Source organism: Chiloscyllium plagiosum, chromosome 13 (assembly GCF_004010195.1).
Source record: "Chiloscyllium plagiosum isolate BGI_BamShark_2017 chromosome 13, ASM401019v2, whole genome shotgun sequence".
Classification (NCBI taxonomy): Eukaryota; Metazoa; Chordata; class Chondrichthyes; order Orectolobiformes; family Hemiscylliidae; genus Chiloscyllium; species Chiloscyllium plagiosum.
The window spans coordinates 76920447-76941010 of NC_057722.1; the positions used below are offsets into that span (position 1 = coordinate 76920447).

The 20564-nt window shown below is 45.2% G+C and overlaps 1 protein-coding gene across 1 annotated transcript in view; it reads left to right on the forward strand.

The window, feature by feature from the left end:
• The window catches only part of LOC122555670 (sodium/hydrogen exchanger 9-like), a 451890-nt gene that overhangs the window by 84829 nt on the left and 346497 nt on the right, over nt 1–20564 (forward strand). The window contains exon 5 of the mRNA XM_043701665.1: nt 4021–4088. Within this exon, the coding sequence (XP_043557600.1) occupies nt 4021–4088 (68 nt within the window). The remainder of the gene's footprint in view (nt 1–4020; nt 4089–20564) is intronic.

The window sequence follows — 20564 nt, forward strand, 5'->3', positions numbered from 1 at the left end:
GTTGGAGGGGTTGGGTCTGAGGGCGGAGGTGCGGGATATGGACGAGATGCATTGGAGGGCATCTTTAACCACGTGGGAAGGGAAATTGCAGTCTCTAAAGAAGGAGGCCATCTGGTGTGTTCTATGGTGGAACTGCTCTATGTCATTCAAAAAGGGCCACCACGTCTTATAAAAAAGCTCCATTTTCTGGTGCACCACGTTTGTAAGAAAGTCAAGGGGGATGTGCTCCATCACTAACCTATGCCATCCTGTAAGACCTTGGGGAAGGGGGGGGGGTTTCCCGAAATCCAACTCCTCAGAATGTTCTTCCTTATACAATATGTGAGAATGTTGAACAGTCTCTTCCCATGTTCATCTATCCAAGGCAGATTCGGCAATCCCAGAAAAAGGGATACCAGAACCACCTTAACTTCAGTTCTCAAGATCCCCTCCAACACATTCGCTATGGTGCCCCAGTACCTACCCTACAGATTATATATCACAACCATAAGCAGTATGTGAGATACCGGTATCTGTTTTGCATTTCGGGCACCTGGGAGATGCTCCTTTCTTAAATTTTGCTAATTACTCCGTGGCCACTTGGGCTATGTAGAGAATCTTTAGTTGCATGGCCTGTGCTTTATTGTAAATTGAAATCTTTTTCACATTCTCCCATGCTACCAATGAGATTTCTGCTTCCAGTTCCTGATTCCAGACGCTGTAAAGCCTTTCCAAAACCTTCCAAGGCACCCCCTCTCTGGAGATGATAGAGGGTACTGAACGAAAGCATGCCCACACACTGAAGCACTTTGCTCTCCATATTGGACTTATCGGGCTGAGCCAAGAGCGTGGTCCATTTCTGTATGTAGTCCCTGATCTGAAAGTAATGGAAGAGGTCCCTACCAGACAACCCATATTTATGACTCAACTGGTCAAAAGACATCAAGACCTCTCCTTTAGATAGACCTCCCAGACCTTAAAGTTGGAATCCATTAATCCCGGCCTGAATCCTGGTGTTCCTACTAAGGGGGTGAACGGGGAGGTTTTATGTGGATTACCCTATCTCTGCCGCATCACTCTCCACACTTTGACCGTGTTTATAATGATCGGATTTTTACAGTGCTCAGCAACAGTTTTCATCCTGTCCGTAAATAACAAGTTCAGGAGGGGACATTTTGCCTGGGAGGCCTCAATGTCGAGCCATATTGATCTCTGATCCTTGCATTCCCAATCACTCACTTAAGACAATAAGGAGCTTATTTGGTATTGTTAAAGTCTGGGAGATCTACCCCTCCAATTCCCTGTGGAAGTTGCGACTTAGCAAATTTAACAAGAGGACGCGTGCAGTGCCAAGCAAAAGATTCAAGCCAGCCATTAAGTCTCTGCAGTGTTTGTTTAGGCAGTACCAACCGGAGCATTCACGTGGGGGATAGTAGGCGAGGAAGAACATTCGTGTTAATCAGAGCTATTCGACCTGACCATGAAATTGGTAATCTCTCCCAACGCTGAAGGTCTTGTTTTACCTTCTCAAACAATTGCACAAAATTAGCTCTGTACAATTGGTGAAAAGCAGGGGGAATGTAAATACCCAAATACAGGAAACCTTTCTGTGACCATCTGAAAGGAAATCATGTTCCATCTTCCAGCTCGCGTACTTCCACAAGGCTCCCCCACTGGCATAGCCTCCGATTTCATAAAATTAATTTTATACCCTGAAAATGTACCAAATAAATTAATCTTTTGTATTAGCCAGGCCACAGACTTCGGTTTAGCCAAAAAGCGAAGAACGCTGTCTGCATCGAGTGTGATTTTATGCTCTCCTATTCCCACTTCTGGGGCAGCTACTTTAGAGTCCCTCCAAATACAATCTGCCAGCAGTTCAGGCATTAAAGTGAATAGTAGCAGCGAAAGGGGGCACTGCCTTGCCCAATGCTAAAGTTATCTGATTTTATTCCGGTTGTAAGGACCATCACCGTGGAATGACTATACAGCACTGCTACCCCCTGGCGAAGGGCCCACCCCCAAGACCAAAACATTCCAAGACATTAAAGAGATAAGGCCACTCCACCCAGTCAAATGCCTTTGCTGCGTATAAGGAGACCACCAAGCCTGGGATTGGCCCCCCACCTTAATGAAGCCTGTTTGGTCCTCCTTTATGATAAAGGGCAGTTCCTTCTCCAATCTCAATGCTAGCGTTTTAGACAAGATTTCAATGTCTACATTCTGAGAGTCAAGAGCACTTTCTTTTGACCGGTGAGTGACTCCCCTTTATGTTCCAGGTGCCCCACCTAAACTAACAACTAGCCATCTAAGGTGGCCCGTGGCCCCTCCCTGTGAGGAAGAAGCTGACTCATAGTGCAGCGAGTGGAGACAAAACAGGATTCATAAAATCTAGAAGCTATCACTACAGACCTTACCAAAACAATAATTCTAATCTCTACTCTTAAGATAAAGACAAATAGCTGGAGACTCCACCCCTCCTTGCCCATAGGGGGCACTCACCCTACTCACTAATACCACCATGATCCTTCCAGTGAGAGCTGCGCCCTAAACCCAAGCAAAACAAAAATGAAGTAAACATATAACTTATACACATGGAAATTAAAAGCGGGCATCCAACCCATCCCCCCCCCCCACCCCACCCCCCCCACCCAATACATCAACCGCACTTGTTATCAATGAAAGAAGCAACCACCCCACACCCCACGCCAAGAAAGAACAAAGGGAATAACAGGGATTCACTAGAAATGGCAAGAAAGGAAAGAAATTCCCAAGCCACATACGCCTAGCTCTGTTCTGATTGTATAAAATAAATAGCTGAGACAGCAAAGGATACACTATTGCCCATAATAGTTCACCCAACCAGTCTATTTTAAAGTATCTAAGAAACCCTTTGCCTTTTCTGCTGAGTCAAAGTTATAAATGGACCCTCCACGGCTGAAGTGCAATATTGCCAGGTATCTCTCAGAATACTGTGTTGAATTTTTATGTCTCTCATCCGCTTCATCATAGGATTTCTCTTTCTGATCACAGTCCCAGAAAACTCTTGAAAAAATATGATTTTTGACCCCTTGTAAATCAGAGCCTGAGAGGCTTTCCCCAGCATTCTGGAGGCTTCCATAGCCATTTTGTTTCCCTTTTATAGCACTGGAGTCACACTAGGATTGGGTGGGGACGCTGATCTGACCCGGGCCTGCGCACTGCAATTTGGTGGGCCTGCATCGACACTCAGTCCCAGGAGCTGCGGGAGCTATTGCTCCCCGAAAGCTGACCAGTTGCTCACTACCTCGTTCTGGCAGCCCGACTATACCTATTTTCTTTCTTTGACCTCGATTTTCAAGATCATTGACCTGATCAAGTGAGGCCTGCACCTGACTTTCCAATGCCTGGATGTGTCCCACTGCGGTGTCCGATGCCACTGTTCTCTGTTTGACCTCTTCCACACGTTGATCAAGACATTCGATCTCCTGCTCATGCTTTTTTAGTATGGCAGAGATCGGTTCTAGATTAGTACAGGACTCCTCCAGGACCGACTCGGAGTTTAGTGAGCTCCGAGATTAAGTTCTGCTACTCCGGTAAGTTCAAAGGCACCTTTTACGGGAGTCAGCGCTGTGTTCGCATCTGTTGCTGTAGGGAGGGGTCCTACATGTGATCCTTGCAATCCCTTTTATTTTATCATCTTCCTTTTCTTCACTAAATGGAAGGTTCTGGGGTCTTTATTCTCCCTGGCTAGTGAGGGGAGGGTGAAAGCACCACGTTGTTTGGATTATGGTACAGAGCCCAGCAAGGCAGCCCTATCAGATCGCCTCCATCTTGAATCCCTGGTCTCCATTTTTAATCAAGCTGGCTAGGCATGTCATGACACACCTCTGGCACAAGTGGGAGATCTGGTACACAATAATCAGGGACTCCGTAACACTGGGCTAGAATCCCAAAGTCCCAGCACATAGAACAGGTCAGGCAGCATCTGAGGAGCAGAAAAGTCAACGATTCGGGCTACTGTGCTTTTCCTGTTTCACATCCACTGACTCTGTCTTCCAGCATCTGTGGTTATCACTGTCTCCAAGTCCCAGTGCATGGATATTGCTTCAGAGACGTTATTACAGACTTCTAGGCTATGGTGGGCCACTATTATCTTACTACCAGACATTCCGATCAGCTCTGAGTTCAGGAGAGGCAGCCCAGCAGGAGTGTCTGTCTTGGGGATATGTCCAAGTCCTCTGCCGGTTGTGCTGTTCACGGAGTGGCTAACTGACCTCTCACCCTGGAGCTGCTACTCTCTGACCCGCTGGTCCGTTGCACATCCTGATAGCCATCATTCTATTTGTAAGTGATTAATAAAGCTCTTTATTGGTCATAGAGACATTCTGTGTATACACTGGAGCGTATCAATGGATTCTTGCTAGACAGCAGTAGTGTGCTTCGCTCTAAGCCAGGAGACCCAGGTTCAAGTCCCACCATTGCCCAGAAGTCTGTAATAACGTCTCTGAAGCAATATCCATGTGCTGGGACTTGGAGACAGTAATGGCTACAGATGCTAAAAGACAGAGTCAGTGGATGTGGAACTGGTAAAGCACAGCAGTCCTGATGAAGGGTTTCAGCCTGAAATGTTGACTTTCCTGCTCCTCAGATGCTGCCTGACCTGTTCTATTCACTGGGACATTGAGATTATAGCCCATCAGTGTTAATGAGTCCCTGATTATCGTGTACAAGGTAGAGGATATCTCATCTGTCTGGTAGATTTTTGTGCACTGCTTCTCCAGACTATCAGCTAGGGATTGGAGTCAGAGTGAAAGTTCACTGAGGTGATTCCTGGTATGGAGGGATTGTCTTATAAACAAAGGTTAAACAGGTTGGGCCTCCACTCTCTGGAGTTTAGGAGAATGTGAGGTGATCTCATTGAAACACACAGGATTCTTAAAGGCTTGGTAGGGTAGGTGCTGAGAGGATCATTCCCCTGATGGGACTGTCTAGGACCACAGGATGCAGTCTCAGAATAAAGGGGCACCAATTTAAGGCTGAGATGAATTTCTTCTCTGAGGGTTGTGGGTCTTTGGAACTCCTTGCCACAGAGAGAGCTGTAGGGGCGGGGTCCTTGTGTATATTTAAGGCTGGGAGAGATTCTGAATGAGTTCTGGAAAAAGAGTCATTGAACTTGAACCTTGACTCTGTTCCTCTGTCTACGGAAGCTGACAGTAATTCCTGGTTTTATTTCCGATTTCTTGCATCTGCAGGATTTTACATTTGTATAAGTGGGCAGCCGAAGATAAGTTGAAAAGGGATAGTACTGTTGAACTTATTCAGCCTTTCAATAATTGTGTGTGTGTGTGAGATGTTCAGATCATCTCATCCAGTTCGTTGAACCCCAGATTCAACAACATTGATGAAATGGTCTGTATTTGCAGGTTATTTGAGGCTGTCATAGAGATGTACAGCATGGAAACAGATGCTTCGGTCCATGCAGACCAGATATCCCAACCCAATCTGGTCCCACCTGCCAGCACCAGGCCTATATACCCATCCAAATGCCTCTTATGTTGTAATTGTACTAGCCTCCATCACTTCCTCTGGCAGCTCATTCCATACACGTACTACCCTCGGTGTGAAAAAGTTGCCCTTTAGGTCCCTTTTATATCTTTCCCCTCTCACCCTAAGCTGATGCCCTCTAGTTCTGGACTTCTCCACCCCAGGGAAAAGACCTTGCCTATTTACCCTATCTATGCCCCCCCATGATTTTATAAACCTCAGTAAGGTCACCCTTCTGCCTCCGGTGCTCCAGGGAAAACAGACCCAGCCTATTCAACCTCTCCCTATAGCTCAAATCCTCCAACCCTGGCAACATCCTTGTTAATCTTTTCTGAACCCTTTCAAGTTTCATAACATCCTTCCATAGGAAGGAGACTAGAATTGCACACAATATTCCAACAGTGGCCTAGCCAATGTCCTGTACAGCCGCAACATGACCTCCCAACTCCTGTCTGGATTAGACTGGTGCTGGAAAAGCACAGCAGGTCAGGCTGCATCCAAGGAGCTGGAAAATCGATGTTTCGGGCAAAAGCCCTTCATCAGGAACAGAGGAGCCTCCAGGGTGGAGAGATAAATGGGGGGGGGAGAAAGTAGCATAGAGTACAATAGGTGAGTGGGGGAAGGGTTGAAGGTGATTGGTCAGAGACGAGGGTGGAGTGGATAGATGGAAAGGAAGATAGGCAGGTAGCACAGGTCATGGGGACAGTGCTGAGCTGGAAGGTTGGAACTGGGATAAGGTGGGGGTCAGGACATGGTTGAGGAGCTTCAGGGCAGAGGAGATGACCTGGGGACACCCATTTTACTCTTTGCTACTTTCTCCCCAGCCCCACCCCCTCTCTCATTTATCTCTCCACTCTGCAGGCTCCCTGCCTCTATTCCTAATGAAGGGCTTTTGCCTGAAACGTCAATTTTCCTGCTCCTCGGATGCTGCCTGACTTGCTGTGCTTTTCTAGCACCGCTCTAATCCAGACTCTGGTTTCCGGCATCTGCAGTCATTGTTTTTACCTCCCAACTCCTGTACTCAATACTCTGACCAATAAAGGAAAGCATACCAAACGCCGCCTTCACTATCCTATCTACCTGCGACTCCACTTTCAAGGAGCTATGAACCTGCACTCCAAGGTCTCTTTGTTCAGCAACACTCCCTAGAACCTCTGGTCAGAAATTCCAGTTTGTCAGGAGTTGCGGTCTGTATGGGGTGCACTGGGATTCGCTGAAATGTTTGTCTCTTTGAGTAGCAGAGCAAATCCAGAAAATGGCATCAAAGTGGCTTTTCGGTGCAGATAGCATCCATGCAGCATCATTCACAAAGTGTACTTTGTAAATTTGATTCCTGGATTGTGCAGGGTCAGTGATGAGACAGACAGTGGGGATTCTCCAAGAGGGGAATTCTGATTGCTGCAGTGAAATCAGCTGGATGCCTGGAGATGGTCAGGAACAGCATCCATTTGCAGCTCAATGCTTAAAAGATGGGCCCAGCTTCATAGAAAGGCCAGTGTGGTTTGGTCCTTTGACTCTGTAGCTCTGCACATGACAATCATTGTTTTATTCGCATCTGAAAAATTAATTGGTCTGCATTCCAAATGGATTTTTTTTTGAGTGAGAAGGTCTACTTCCTAGCGGAAGGATGTTGTGAAATGTGAAAGTTTTCAGAAAGATTTACAAGGATGTTGTCAGGGTTGGAGGATCTGAGCTACAGGGAGAGGCTGAATAGGCTGGGGCTGTTTTCCCTCGAGCATTGGAGACTGAGGGGTGACCTTGTAGAGGTTTACAAAATTATGAGAGGCATGGATAGGATGAATAGACAAAGTCTTTTCCCTGGGGCCGGGGAGTCCAGAACTAGAGGGCATAGGTTTAGGGTGAGAGGGGAAAGATATAAAAGAGAGTTTTCCCTGGAGCGTCAGAGGCTGAGGGGTGACCTTTAAAGAGGTTTATAAAATCATGTTAGGGCATGGATAGGGTAAATAGACAAGGTCTGAGGGAGTCCAGAACTAGGGGGCATAGGTTTAGGGTGAGGAGAAGAAAGATATAAAAGAGACCTAAGGGGCAAATGTTTCACACAGAGGATGGTACATGTATGGAATGAGCTGCCAGGGGAAATGGTGGAGGCTGGTACAATTGCAACATTTAAGAGGCATTTGGATGGGTATATGAATAGGAAGGGTTTGGAGGGATATGGACCGGGTGCTGGCAGGTGGGACTAGATTGGGTTGGGATATCTAGTCGGCATGGAAGGGTTGGACCGAAGGGTCTGTTTCCGTGCTGTACATCTCTATGACTCTAAGTGTGCAACAGAATTAGCAGAAGGCTCTGGAATGTAAGGTTCCTGCTTTTTTACAATGTTCAGAATTAACAAGCAACGTCTGACAATAATTGGAAACAGATGTTTGAACAATACTGCTACAAGGATACAAGGTCCCTGCTTGTTGAGTTCAGTCATTCAGACAGAATGAAGGGCTAAGCAGAAGGTTACTCAGGATTTATTCTCATTCAGTGATTTCTTGTGATTTTAATTTGTATTGCTGTTGTTTTTAAAAACAATAGCAATGCTGCAAGATGTGGTTCAAGAATTGGGTTTTCTCTCCTAAACGTTGTGTTGGGATACAGGTCCCTGACTTGTTCGGCTGTCTGGCAGCTGTGATGGCTCTACTACTTGCCAGACACTAAACCAGACAGAAAGCAGCACAGAGTTTCACTGTTGTCTTTGAAATCAGATCTTTACAGGATGAAAATGTTGTGTAAACTCTAATACCTCTTCACCCTTAGTCAGATTTTTCCAGGTCTGGTTTCCATCTGAAACAAAGAATTGGAGTTTTACAGTATCTATGATAACCGTAGGAAGCCAAGAAGCATAAATCTCACACCTAACCGAGATTTGTACTGCAGTCACTGCTGTTAAGTAGAAAGAAAATGAGCGGAAAATGTTTCTGTGGTTAGTAAAAAGAGAGAGACGTGTCCTGGATTATGGGGTATAGAAGCTTGCCACCACATGGAGATTTGGGGAAATTTGTAGGCAGGGTTGACGATTTCAAGAATAATGTGCAGTGAAATGCAAATGCCAGCGGAACTGTGGTAATAAGGGGGCAGGTGAGCTGAACTTGATGTGAGATTGATGTGAAGATGCTGGAGTACTGAATGGATTAGGTTAACTAGTCGTGAAACTTGGTGGTGACTAAAGCAGGGCTGGGGAAGTCCGAGGGGAGTAGGGGTGGGGGTTGGGGTGAAGTGAAGATAGCAGCTTTGATCATGATTGCTTTAGGAAGCACCTTAGGTACAGAACAGTTCTTTGGTTGTCAGATGTTGTTGTCTATCTCAACCTTACTACTTTCTTGTTACTCCTTCATTTCTGACACAATGTTCGTTGTACCTGCCTTGAGGTTTGAGTGGCTTGCTCGATGATTTCCGAAGGTATTAATGAATTGGCCACATTGATTTATTATTGTACGTGTACCTCTGTCCAGTGAAAGGTTTTGTTTCGTGTGCAGTCCAGGCAGTTCATACCATACGAAGATCACCGGGTGATGGAACAGAGCGGCTAAACAGAAGTTGGATCAAAAGGCAAGATGGACATTAGATGTGAAATTAGAGGGGTCCATTCAGAAGCCTAACAACAATGGGGAAGAAGCTGTTCCTGAACCTGTTGGTCCCTGTGTGGAAGCTTCTGTATCTTCCCAATGGAAGAATTTGGAAGAGATTATAACTGGCTGGGAGGGGTCTTTGTTGGCTGTCTTGCTCAGGCAGTGGGAAGTGTAGATGGAGTCAATGGATGGAAGATTGGTGAAGAACTGGGCTGTGTTCACACTCTCTCTAGTTTCTTATAGTCCAGGGCAGAGCAGTTGCCGTACCAAACCATGATCCATCCAAATAGAATGCTCACTGTGGTGCATCTGTAAAAATTGCTGAGGGTCTTTGTGGACATGCTGAATGATGTGGTGTGTCTGTGGTTCCAGGTAGACCAGACCAGACCAGACCAGACCAGACCAGGCAAGGATGGCACCAGGCAATATCCTTCACTGAAAGACATTGGTGATGGGTATTTTATGACAATCTATGATAGTTTCACTGAGATTAGCTTTCAGTTCCCTTTTTTTATTAATTACATTAGATTAGATTACATTAGATTACATTACAGTGTGGAAACAGGCCCTTCGGCCCAACAAGTCCACAACGACCCGCCGAAGCGCAACCCACCCATACCCCTACGTTTACCCCTTACCTAACACTACGGGAAATTTAGCATGGCCAATTCACCTGACCTGCACTTCTTTGGACTGTGGGAGGAAACCGGAGCACCCGGAGGAAACCCACGCAGACACGGGGAGAACATGCAAACTCCACACAGTCAGTCGCCTGAGGCGGGAATTGAATTTAAATTCCACCAGAGGCTATGGAATGCTTACCTTGGGTCTCTGAATTAAAGCTGCCTTCATCCCAGAGGACCACATGGCTGCTCTCTCATTCAAGACAGACAACTGGTGTTGGCTTAACCTGAATTTGAGAAGAAGGTGCCTCTGTGGTAACCTTAGTTTGTGTGGGAATACGAGCAGTACTGTTGGGGGCCATGAACCAACAACCCATTCACCTGAGCTAACTAACCCTCAGGTGAAACCACCACCTGATGTCTCTCTATCTAATTCTCTGTGGTCTACTTGAAAGTTGCCACTCAGGTGGAGAGAACTTGTAAGAAGGCCTATGGTGTATTAGTGTTCATTAGCAGAGGGATTGAATTCAAGAGTCGTGAGGTGATGTTGCAGCTGTACAGGACCTTGGTTAGGCCACATTTGGAGTAGTGTGTGCAGTTCTGGTCGCCTCACTTTAGGAAAGATGTGGAAGCTTTGGAGAGGGTGCAGAGGAGATTTACCAGGATGTTGCCTGGAATGGAGAATAGGTCGTACGAGGATAGGTTGAGAGTGCTAGGCCTTTTCTCATTGGAATGGAGAAGGATGAGGGGTGACTTGATAGAGGTTTATAAGATGATCAGGGGAATAGATAGAGTAGACCATCAGGGACTTTTTCCCCGCGTACAACAGAGTGTTACACGGGGACATAAATTTAAGGTGAAGGGTGGAAGGTATAGGGGGGATGTCAGGGGTAGGTTCTTTACCCAAAGAGTGGTGGGGGCATGGAATGCGCTACCTGTGGGAGTGGCAGAGTCAGAATCATTGGCGACCTTTAAGCGGCAATTGGATAGGTACATGGATGGGTGCTTAAGCTCGGACAAATGTTCGGCACAACATCGTGGGCCGAAGGGCCTGTTTTGTGCTGTATTGTTCTATGTTCTATTAGAAAGTTGACAATTTTGCTCTGGCTTCAGGTTTACCAGTAGTGTGTGTGGTGCTGGTCAGAATGATGTTCCTGATGAAGGGCTTTTGCCCGAAACATTGATTCTCCTGCTGCTTGGATGCTGCCTGACCTGCTGTGCTTTTCCAGCACCACACTCTCTACTCTGATCTCCAGCTTCTGCGGCCCTCACTTTTGCCTTCAGGTTTACCTTCTAGTCACATGATCAGCCTGGCACGATCTCAGTTTGCACAGGATGATTAAAAGTAAGATTCTCTCATTTGCAAAATTAATATTTTGGACATCTTTATGGACAAGTGACTTAAGTAATTTTGCAGCTGAAGAGCCAAGCAGGGATCCAATGATCCAAGACACATTCAGGAACTCTGGAAGATGAGAGATATTGTAAGTTTAAGTTGAAAAGAGAAAGGAATTATATTTAAGATTTAGGAAACTGAAATTAGACAAGACCCTTGAAGAAAATCAAGGTAACAGGAAAGAAATTAAACAAGGAATTAAGAGAGCCAAGAAATATCTGTGGTAAGGAGGATTACTGGGAACCCCCAAGGCATTTTATACATTTATTAGGAGTAACTTTTCCTTGTAACTTAAACCCTCCCAGTCTTGGTAACAACTTTTTTATAAACTTTTTTTTATACCCTTTCCTGTTTAATAATATCATTCCCATAGCAGGATGATCAGAGTTGTATGCAGTACTCTAAATGTGGCTTTACCTCTCCACAGCCCACCTTTCTCACTCTCCCCATCCCCCACCCTCCTCACCCCATCACCCACCCCCCTGCCCCATGTTGTGCTGTGTCTGGTTTCTTTCTTTATCCCTTCCTGTTGCGTTCTGCTGGTTTTCATGTCACAACTCTCAGCATGTTTTGGACACCAAGTTTATTTCTTCACCATATCCTTTACCACACTCTGTTGGTTGCATCATGAAATCTTTTTGTTATTTCACCTCCCATCCCTTTCTCTCAGCGCTGAGCTTACTCTGGCCACGTCCCACTGGCTGAAAACTCTTGCATTTCCATTTGTGTTCTGTTCCAACAAAGACTGACCAATCAGTGGGAGCTCTGTATCTTCAGGTGCTGCTTGACCTGAGAATTTCCATCTCTCTCTGTCCACCGCATCTGCAGCATTTTACTTTGTAACTGCTACCACACAATGGAACTGTTCACTTAGTTAAGCCAATCCATTTCTTCCTAATGTGTACCAAGTGAGGTTGTGTCCCAATGTTTCCTTCCTGCACGTGATGAGACGATGCTGGTCTGGTGTCGCAAGCAAGTGTTCATTTGGCTTGCTATCACTCACGTTTCGTGATGCAGAGATGCTGGTGTTGGACTGGGGTGGACAAAGTTAAAAGTCGCACAACATCAGTTGGTCGTGGAGCAGGATCATAAGACACATACTTTATAGCAGAAGTTCACAGTGTCATGTAACTGAAATTATATATTGAACAATGCATTATTCAGCTACCTGATGAAGGAGCAGCACTCAAAAAACTAGTGCTTCCAAATAAACCTGTTGAACTATAATGTGTGATTTTTAACTTAGCATTTCATGAAACATTGAAAGGAGGATAGAAGTGTCCATCAGCTCAAGCCCCTGCGTAGGGCAGTGTGCAATGTTGATGCTGTCGAGTTTCCCACACGCTGATCACCACGAGCTGGAGTACGGTCAAATAAGAATATTTTCTTGGAAAAGAGAACCTTCATGAAAATATTCTTTTATTTAAAAAAAAAAAGAAAGGACTGCAGATGCTGGAAATCAGGAACAAAAGCAGAAATTGCTGGAAAAGCTCAGGTCTGGTAGCAAGGGTCACCAGACCTGAAATGTTAACTGATTTCTCTGCACAGATGCTGCCAGACCTGCTGAGCTTTTCCAGCAATTTCTGCTTTTGTTTCTGATTTCCAACATCTGCAGCTCTTTTGTTTTTTTTTAAAAGAATGTTTTTGAAAATTTCTCTTTAGAAATGTGACTGGACAGAGCACAGCTCCCCAGGCAGAGAGACAATTTAATTGCTTTTGATTGTTGAATGATTAGTGGGGTGGAGGTGCCAGTGGTGGACAAAGTTAAAAATCTCGCAACACCAGGTTATAGTCCAACAGGTTTATTTGGAAGCAATAGCTACCAAGATCCTTTAGCACAGGTAATAGATTTAGACTCTGAATCCTCAGTGTATGTAGTCCATTGATGCAAAGCTGCATTCTCCTAAGGTATTCATGCACTTTTTCAAATGGGCCCTAGACTCTTCTGTTTCCCAAATACAACGCTGTTGAACTCTTAGACCAAAGTGGATTGAAATGGAGTTTTTCTCTTGAGAAAGTCTATTGCCTTTTTGTCTATTCATTCATGAGATGTGGGTGTCACTGATGGATTGGCATTTATTGCTGATCCCCAATCAAGAGACAACTACATTGCTCTGCTCTGGGTCTGGAGTCACATCTAGGTCAAACCAGGTAAGGACAGCAGGCACTTTTCCCCAGATGGCATTAGTGAACCAGATGGGTTTTTCCTGACAATTGGCAATTGTTTCATGGTCATCAGTAGACTCTCATTTCCAGGTTTATTTTCTTGAATTCAAGTTCCACCATCTGCCATGGCAGGATTTGAACCTGGGTCTCTGGATTAATAAGGAGAAAGTGAGGACTGCAGATGCTGGAGATCAGAACTAAAAAATGTGTTGCTGGAAAAGTGCAACAGGTCAGGCAGCATCCAAGGAGCAGGCGAATCGACGTTTCGGGCATGAGCCCTTAAGGAATCTGAAGAAGGGCTCATGATTCCTGAAGAAGGGCTCATACCCGAAACGTCGATTCTCCTGCTCCTTGGATGCTGCCTGACCTGCTGCGTTTTTCCAGCAACACATTTTCACCTCTGGATTAATAATATCACCAGGTCATTGCCTGCCTTAATCACTGCGTTGCAACCTTGGGGACTTAAAGTCTGAGAGCAGAGGCCTACTGTGATGTAGTATTGTCCCTCCCTCTGACCCAGGAGGCCCAGGCATGAATCCCATCTGCCCCAGAAGCATGTAATAATGTCATGTACAGGTTGATCAGAAAATATCTGGATTGGAGAAGCAGTTTGTACCCAAGGAGTCACTTAGTTAAAAGGGGCATGGAGTGTTCCTCCACAGGATACTGATGCCATGTTCAAAGATAAAGCATCACTGTTGTGAGGAAGTGACAACTCTGTCAGCCTAATATGACTCCAAAGGCTATTGAGCGTATCCTGATCTGGTGAAAGTGAGGACTGCAGATGCCGGAGGTCAGAGTCTAGATTTAGTGGTGCTGGAAAAGCACAGCAGGTCAGGCAGCATCCGAGGAGCAGGAAAATCAACATTTCAAGCAAAAGCCCTTTGTCAGGAATCCTGACCCATATGCTATTCTCAGCCCAGATTCTCTGTTTATAAAATCTTCATTTCCAAAACCCTATGTGGCCTTGACCCTTCCTATCTTAGCCACTACCTCCAACCCAACAAATCTTCAGGGTACTCTTACATCCTAAACGTTATCATCACAAAGCTGGGGATAGTGCCCTCTGCTACTCAGGGTCTACCCTGGGGAATTCTCTCCTGACACCCCTCTGTCCCGCGACCCCTCTACTCTCTTTGCAAACATTCCTCAATAACCTACCTCTTTGAAAAGCTTTCCACCATCTGCCTGGCATTGAGTCACACAGCACGGAAACCAGTCCATGCTGAACATAATCCCAAACTAAACTAGTCTGACCTGCCTACTCCAGGCCCCATATCCCTCCGAACCCCTCCTATTCATGTCCTTATCCAAACATCTTTTAAACATTGTATTTGTACCCACACGTGCCACTTCCTCAGGCGCTTCGTTGCAGACATAATTCCCCTCTATGTTAGAAAAAAAATTGTCCTCCATGTATTTTGTAAAATCTCTCTCCTCTCACCTTAAGAATGTGCCCCCTAGTCTTGAAATCCCCCATCCCAGAGAAAAGTCACCGACCATTAACTCTGTCTATTACCCGCTGTGAGAAGAAGGCTTATGTTAGGATGAGATGTGAAGGCTTTGTTCGGGCGCTTGAGAGTTACAAATTAGCCAGGAAAGACCTAAAGAGAGAGCTAAGAAGAGCCAGGAGGGGACATGAGGCAGGTAGGATCAAGGAAAGCCCTAATGTTTTCTATAGGTATGTCAGGAATAAAAGAATGTCTAGAGTAAGATTAGGGCCAATCAAGGATATTCATTTAATGAATATTTTTTGACAGTATTCACACTGGAAAAAGACCAAGTTGTCGAAGAGAATACTGCGATATGGGCTACTAGACTCGATAGGGTTGAGGTTCACAAGGAGGGGGTGTTAGCAATTGTGGAAAGTGTGAAAATAGATAAGTCCCTGGCCAGATGGGATTTATCCCAGGATCCTCTGGGAAGCCAGGGAGGAGATTGCCGAGCCTTTGGCATTGGTCTTTAAATCGTCATTGTCTACAGGAATAGTACCAGAAGACTGGAGTATAGCAAATGTGGTTCCCCTTTCAAGAAGGGGAGTAGAGACAACCCTGGTAATTATAGACCAGTGAGCCTTACTTCTGTTATGGATAAAGTGTTGGAAAAGGTTATAAGAGGTAGGATTTATAATCATCCTAATAGAAATAAGTTAATTAGCTATAGTCAACATGGTTTTGTAAAGGGTAGATCGTGCCTCAAAAAACCTTATTGAGTTTAAATTAGATTAGATTAGGTTCCCTACAGTATGGAAACAGGCCCTTCGGTCCAACAAGTCAACACTGACCCTCTGAAGAGCAACCCACCCCCCTCTGACTCATGCACCTAACACTATGGGCAATTTCCCATGGCCAATCCAACTGACCTGCACATCTTTGGACTGTGGGAGGAAACTGGAGCACCTGAGGAAACTCGCGCAGACACAGGGAGAATGTGCAAACTCCACACAGACAGTTGCCCGAGGATGAAATTGAACCTAGGACTCTGGTGCTATAGGCAGCAGTGCTAATCACTGAGCCACCTTTGAGAAGGTGACAAAACAGGTGGGTGAGTGTAAGCGGTTGGTGTGGTATATATAGATTTCAGTGAGGGGTTTGACAAGGTTTGCCACTGTAGGCTATTGCCCAAATTATGGAGGCTTGGGATTGAGTGTGTTTTTGTGGCTGGGATCAGGAATTGGCTAGCTGAAAGAAGACAGAGGGTGGTGGTTGATGGGAAATATTCATCCTGGAGCTCAGTTCCTAGTGGTGCAGTTTTGGGGTCACTGCTGTTTGTCATTTTCATATATGATCTGGATGAGAGCTTAGAAGGATGGGTTAGTAAATTTGTGGATGACACTAAGGTCAGTGGAGTTGTGAATAGTGCTGAAGGACGTTGCAGGTTACAGAGGGACATAGATAAGTTGAAGTGCTGGGCGAGAGGTGACAAATGGAGTTTAATGCTTAAAAGTGTGAGGCTATTCACTTTGGAAGGAGCAACAGGAATAAAGAGTACAGGGCTATTGGTAAGATTCTTGGCAGTGTAGATGAGCAGAGAGATCTCCGCGTCCATGTGCATTGATCCCTGAAAGTTGCCACCCAGGTTGATAGGGTTGTTAAGAAGGCATACGTGTGTTAGCTTTTATTGGTAGAGGGATTGAGTTTCGGAGCCACGAGGTTGTGTTGCAGCTGTACAAAACTCTGGTGCGGCTGCACTTAGATTGTGCACAGTTCTGGTTACTGCATTATGGGAAGGATATGGAAGCTTTGGAAAGGGTTCAGAGGAGATTTACTAGAATGTTGCCTGGTATGGAGGGACGGTCTTCTAAGGAAAGGCTGAGGGATTGAGGCTGTTTTTGTTAGTGAGAAGAAGGTTGAGAGGTGACTTATTTGAGACATGTAAGATAATCAGAGGGTTAGATAGGGTGGACAGTGAGAGCTTTTTTCCTCAGATACTGATGGCTAGCATGAGGGAACATAGTTTTAAATTGAGGGGCGATTAGGTATAGGACAGATGTCACAGGTAGTTTGTTTACTTGGAGAATAGTAGTTGTGTGGAACACCCTGCCTGCAACAGTAGTAGACTCGCCAACTTTAAGGGCATTTAAATGGTCATTGGATAGACATGTGGATGAAAATGGAATAGTGTAAGTTAGATGGGTTTCAGATTGGTTTCACATGTCGGCACAACATTGAGGGCCGAAGGGCCTGCGCTGTGCTGTATTGTTCTATGTTGTGTTATGAGATATTGTGTTATAGCTTATCCTTATTAACTCACCCACCAACTTGTTATATTCAATAACATTGGAACCCTTTACTAACCCGTTTTTTACAATAACATGATTTCATTCATTCATTCATAAAACCATGGTTCTGTAATATATTTTGCGATCCAAATTTAAAACTACCCTTTGGAAACCCATTACTGCATTTTCACACCTTGTCAGCCCTTGTTACGAACAGTGTTTATCTCTGAATAAGTGTAGCATACAGAACAATACCATCCCCTTCAAGTCTCCACGAAATATTAATCAGCCCTTACCAACCATCTCCTGGACATGAATAGATTCCCCAATTAGTAAACCAAATAAATACCTTTAAGCCGTTATCCCTTTAAGAAACTGACAACACAGCGCTTCCATGGAATTGCATGAATGGTTGAAACTCCTGCTGGCAAATAGTAAACAAATCTGTCAACCCAGTAATTGGTTTAATATCCTTTATTTTATTCAGTACAGGTACAATTTCTAATTTATTTAGTGCATATAAGCCTAGTTTTTTTAACATTTACTAACTTAATAGGCATTAGTCCTTTTGTCTTTTAATTATGCAAGCAGACCGGATAGTCACTTTTAATCCCACCGGAAGCAGCAACCAGCTCTTAGCACATTTTAACCATTTCCTGTCTCCCAGTACAGAAGCCCTTTAAACCTTTCTCCTTTATTTAATCTATAGTACACAATGTAGCACGGAATTTGAATCCGTGTAAGAATTGTGTATAAGGGGGCTCTTGTGAGAACTGTATTTCGGGATTCTGTTGCTGCCTCGAATTTGTGCTGTGATTGCCTGCCCCTTTGTTCAATATGATCATGACTTATTAAACACTCTAATGCCCTTTACTCACATCATCCCATAATCTTGTACTCCACTCGTAATCCGAAATGTATCATTGTCTACCTTCAACAACCTCAAAGACTGAGCTTCCACAGTGCACCATGGTAGAGAATTCCAAAGGTTTACAACTCTCTAGATAAAACAAAATGCTCAAAGACATGGTGGCTCAGTGGTTAGCACTGCTGCCTCACAGCACCCAGATCAATTCTACTGTCAGGTGACTGTCTTTGTGGAGTTTGCAAATTCTTCCTGTCTCTCTGTGGGTTTCCTCCCGCAGTCTCAAGATGTGCAGATGAGGTGGATTGGCCGTGCTAAATTAGCATTGTGTCCAGGGATGTGCAGGCTGGGTGAATTAGCCATGCGGAGTGCAGGGTTACAGGGATGGGGTGGGGGGGGGGGGGGATGGTGGAGCTGGGTTTTGGGTGAGATGCTTTTCCGAGGCTTGGTGTGGACTTAATGCACCGAATGGCCTACTTCCACACTGCAGGGACTCTGAGAGTGAGGTTATTAGATTAGTTAGTGTGGAAACAGGCCCTTCGGCCCAACAAATCCACACCGACCGGACTTAATGCACCGAATGGCCTACTTCCACACTGCAGGGACTCTGAGAGTGAGGTCATTAGATTAGTTACAGTGTGGAAACAGGCCATTCGGCCCAACAAATCCACACCGACCCGCCAAAGCACAACCCACCCAGACCCATTCCCCTACATTTACCCCTTCACCTAACACTATGGGCAATTTAGCATGGCCAATTCACCTAACCTGCACATTTTTGGACTGTGGGAGGGAACCGGAGGAAACCCACGCAGACACGGGGAGAACGTGCAAACTCCACACAGACAGTCGCCTGAGGCGGGAATTGAACCCGGGTCTCTGGTGCTGTGAGGCAGCAGTGCTAGCCACCGTGCCACCCACAATTCCTTTTATTTTTAACTTGTGCCCCGGTTCCAGATTTCCCCATCCAGGGAAAATATTTCACCTGCATCTACACTGGTTTTCCCTTTAATTAGTAAGTTTTGATGGGGTCATCTCTCATTTGATGGGGTCATCTCTCGAGAATCCTGGCCCAGTTTGATCAGTGTCTCTTGATGGGACAGCACCACCATCCCAGGTACACATCCGGTGAACCTTTGCACTCTCTCTGCGGCAATCATGTCCTTCCTGAGATAGAGAGCAAAACTGTACCCAGTATTCTCGGTGAGGTCTAACCAAGCTCCTATGTTATTGAAGCAAGGTTTCATTACTCCTATCCACAAATTGTCTTGCAATAAAGGCGAACATTTGATTGGTTTTTATTACAGCTTGCTGCACATGCAGGTTCACTTTCAGTGACTTACTGACACAGACATCTGGGGCCCTTTGTAAATCCACACTTTCCAACCTCTTCCCATTTAAGAACTACTCTGCACATCTGTTCCTCCCAATGTCATAGAGATGTACAGCATGGATACAGACCCTTCGGTCCAACCCATCCATGCCGACCAGATATCCCAACCCAATCTAGTCCCACCTGCCAGCGCCCGGCCCATATCCCTCCAAACCCTTCCTATTCATATACCCATCCAAATGCCTCTTAAATGTTGCAGTTGTACCAGCCTCCACCACATCCTCTGGCAGCTCATTCCATATACGTACCACTCTGTGTGAAAAAGTTGCCCAGTAGGTCTCTTTTATATCTTTCCCCTCTCACCCTAAACCTATGTCCTCTAGTTCTGGACTCCCCGATCCCAGGGAAAAGACTTTGTCTATTTATCCTATCCATGCCCCTCATAATTTTGTAAACCTCTTTAAGGTCACCCCTCAGCCTCCGACGCTCCAGGAATCATTGACTTTATGACACTGTTAGGTGTTCATCTGGAATTGGGACATGGTACTGACCCAGACTGCACTTTCTGTTGGGGGTTGGCTGGGTCTGTCGATGGGGCCTCCTGCTGTTATCAGCAGGAAAAGGGGCCTCTTCATTCCATCCACCAGGATCTCCAGATCGCTATCCTAGAAACACAGAGAGCTGCCTTGCTTTTCCTCTGAAATGTTTTTATGATCAACAACCACATTTTGAGAGGTAGATCCTGGTTTGCAAAACCTGAAGTGGTGTGCAGCTGAGCTTTTAATCAGGAACCGGAAGAGTGTAAGCCAGAAAGTCGCTCCAGTGGTGAGCCCTTCTGCCTCACTCTGTACAAGATTCCACAAGAAAAGCGCCAAGCACTTCAGTTGCTTAATTATTCAGGTGAAAAAGCAGTGGATCATGGGAAAATTTCCTGTGAGCCACCACAGGCTGAACACCAGGAAACTCCCTCACCACCACATGTTAACTGCAAACCGAAAAATTCAACCCAATAAAAAAATGTGGATTTGTTTCCCTTTGCAAATGAATGTGTATAAATATGCAGATTGATGCATTAAACTATAAAATCGTGTTGAAAACAAAATGTTGGAAATCACACTGGGTCAGGCAGCATCCATGATGAAAGGGCAAGTTAACATTTCAAGTCTAGATGACTCTTCAAAGCTCTGATGAAGTAGTAATTTTCTCCTATATGATACTGGGTGAAACACAATCATATAGCCATTTGTTTTTTGTTTAATTTACATACATGACTTTGATACTGACTTGAATAGTTTTATGAATAGATTTTGGATATGAATTTAAACCTGAAGTGAAGTGGAGAAGAAAATCTTTGAATGAAATTGAGGCGGTGAGCAG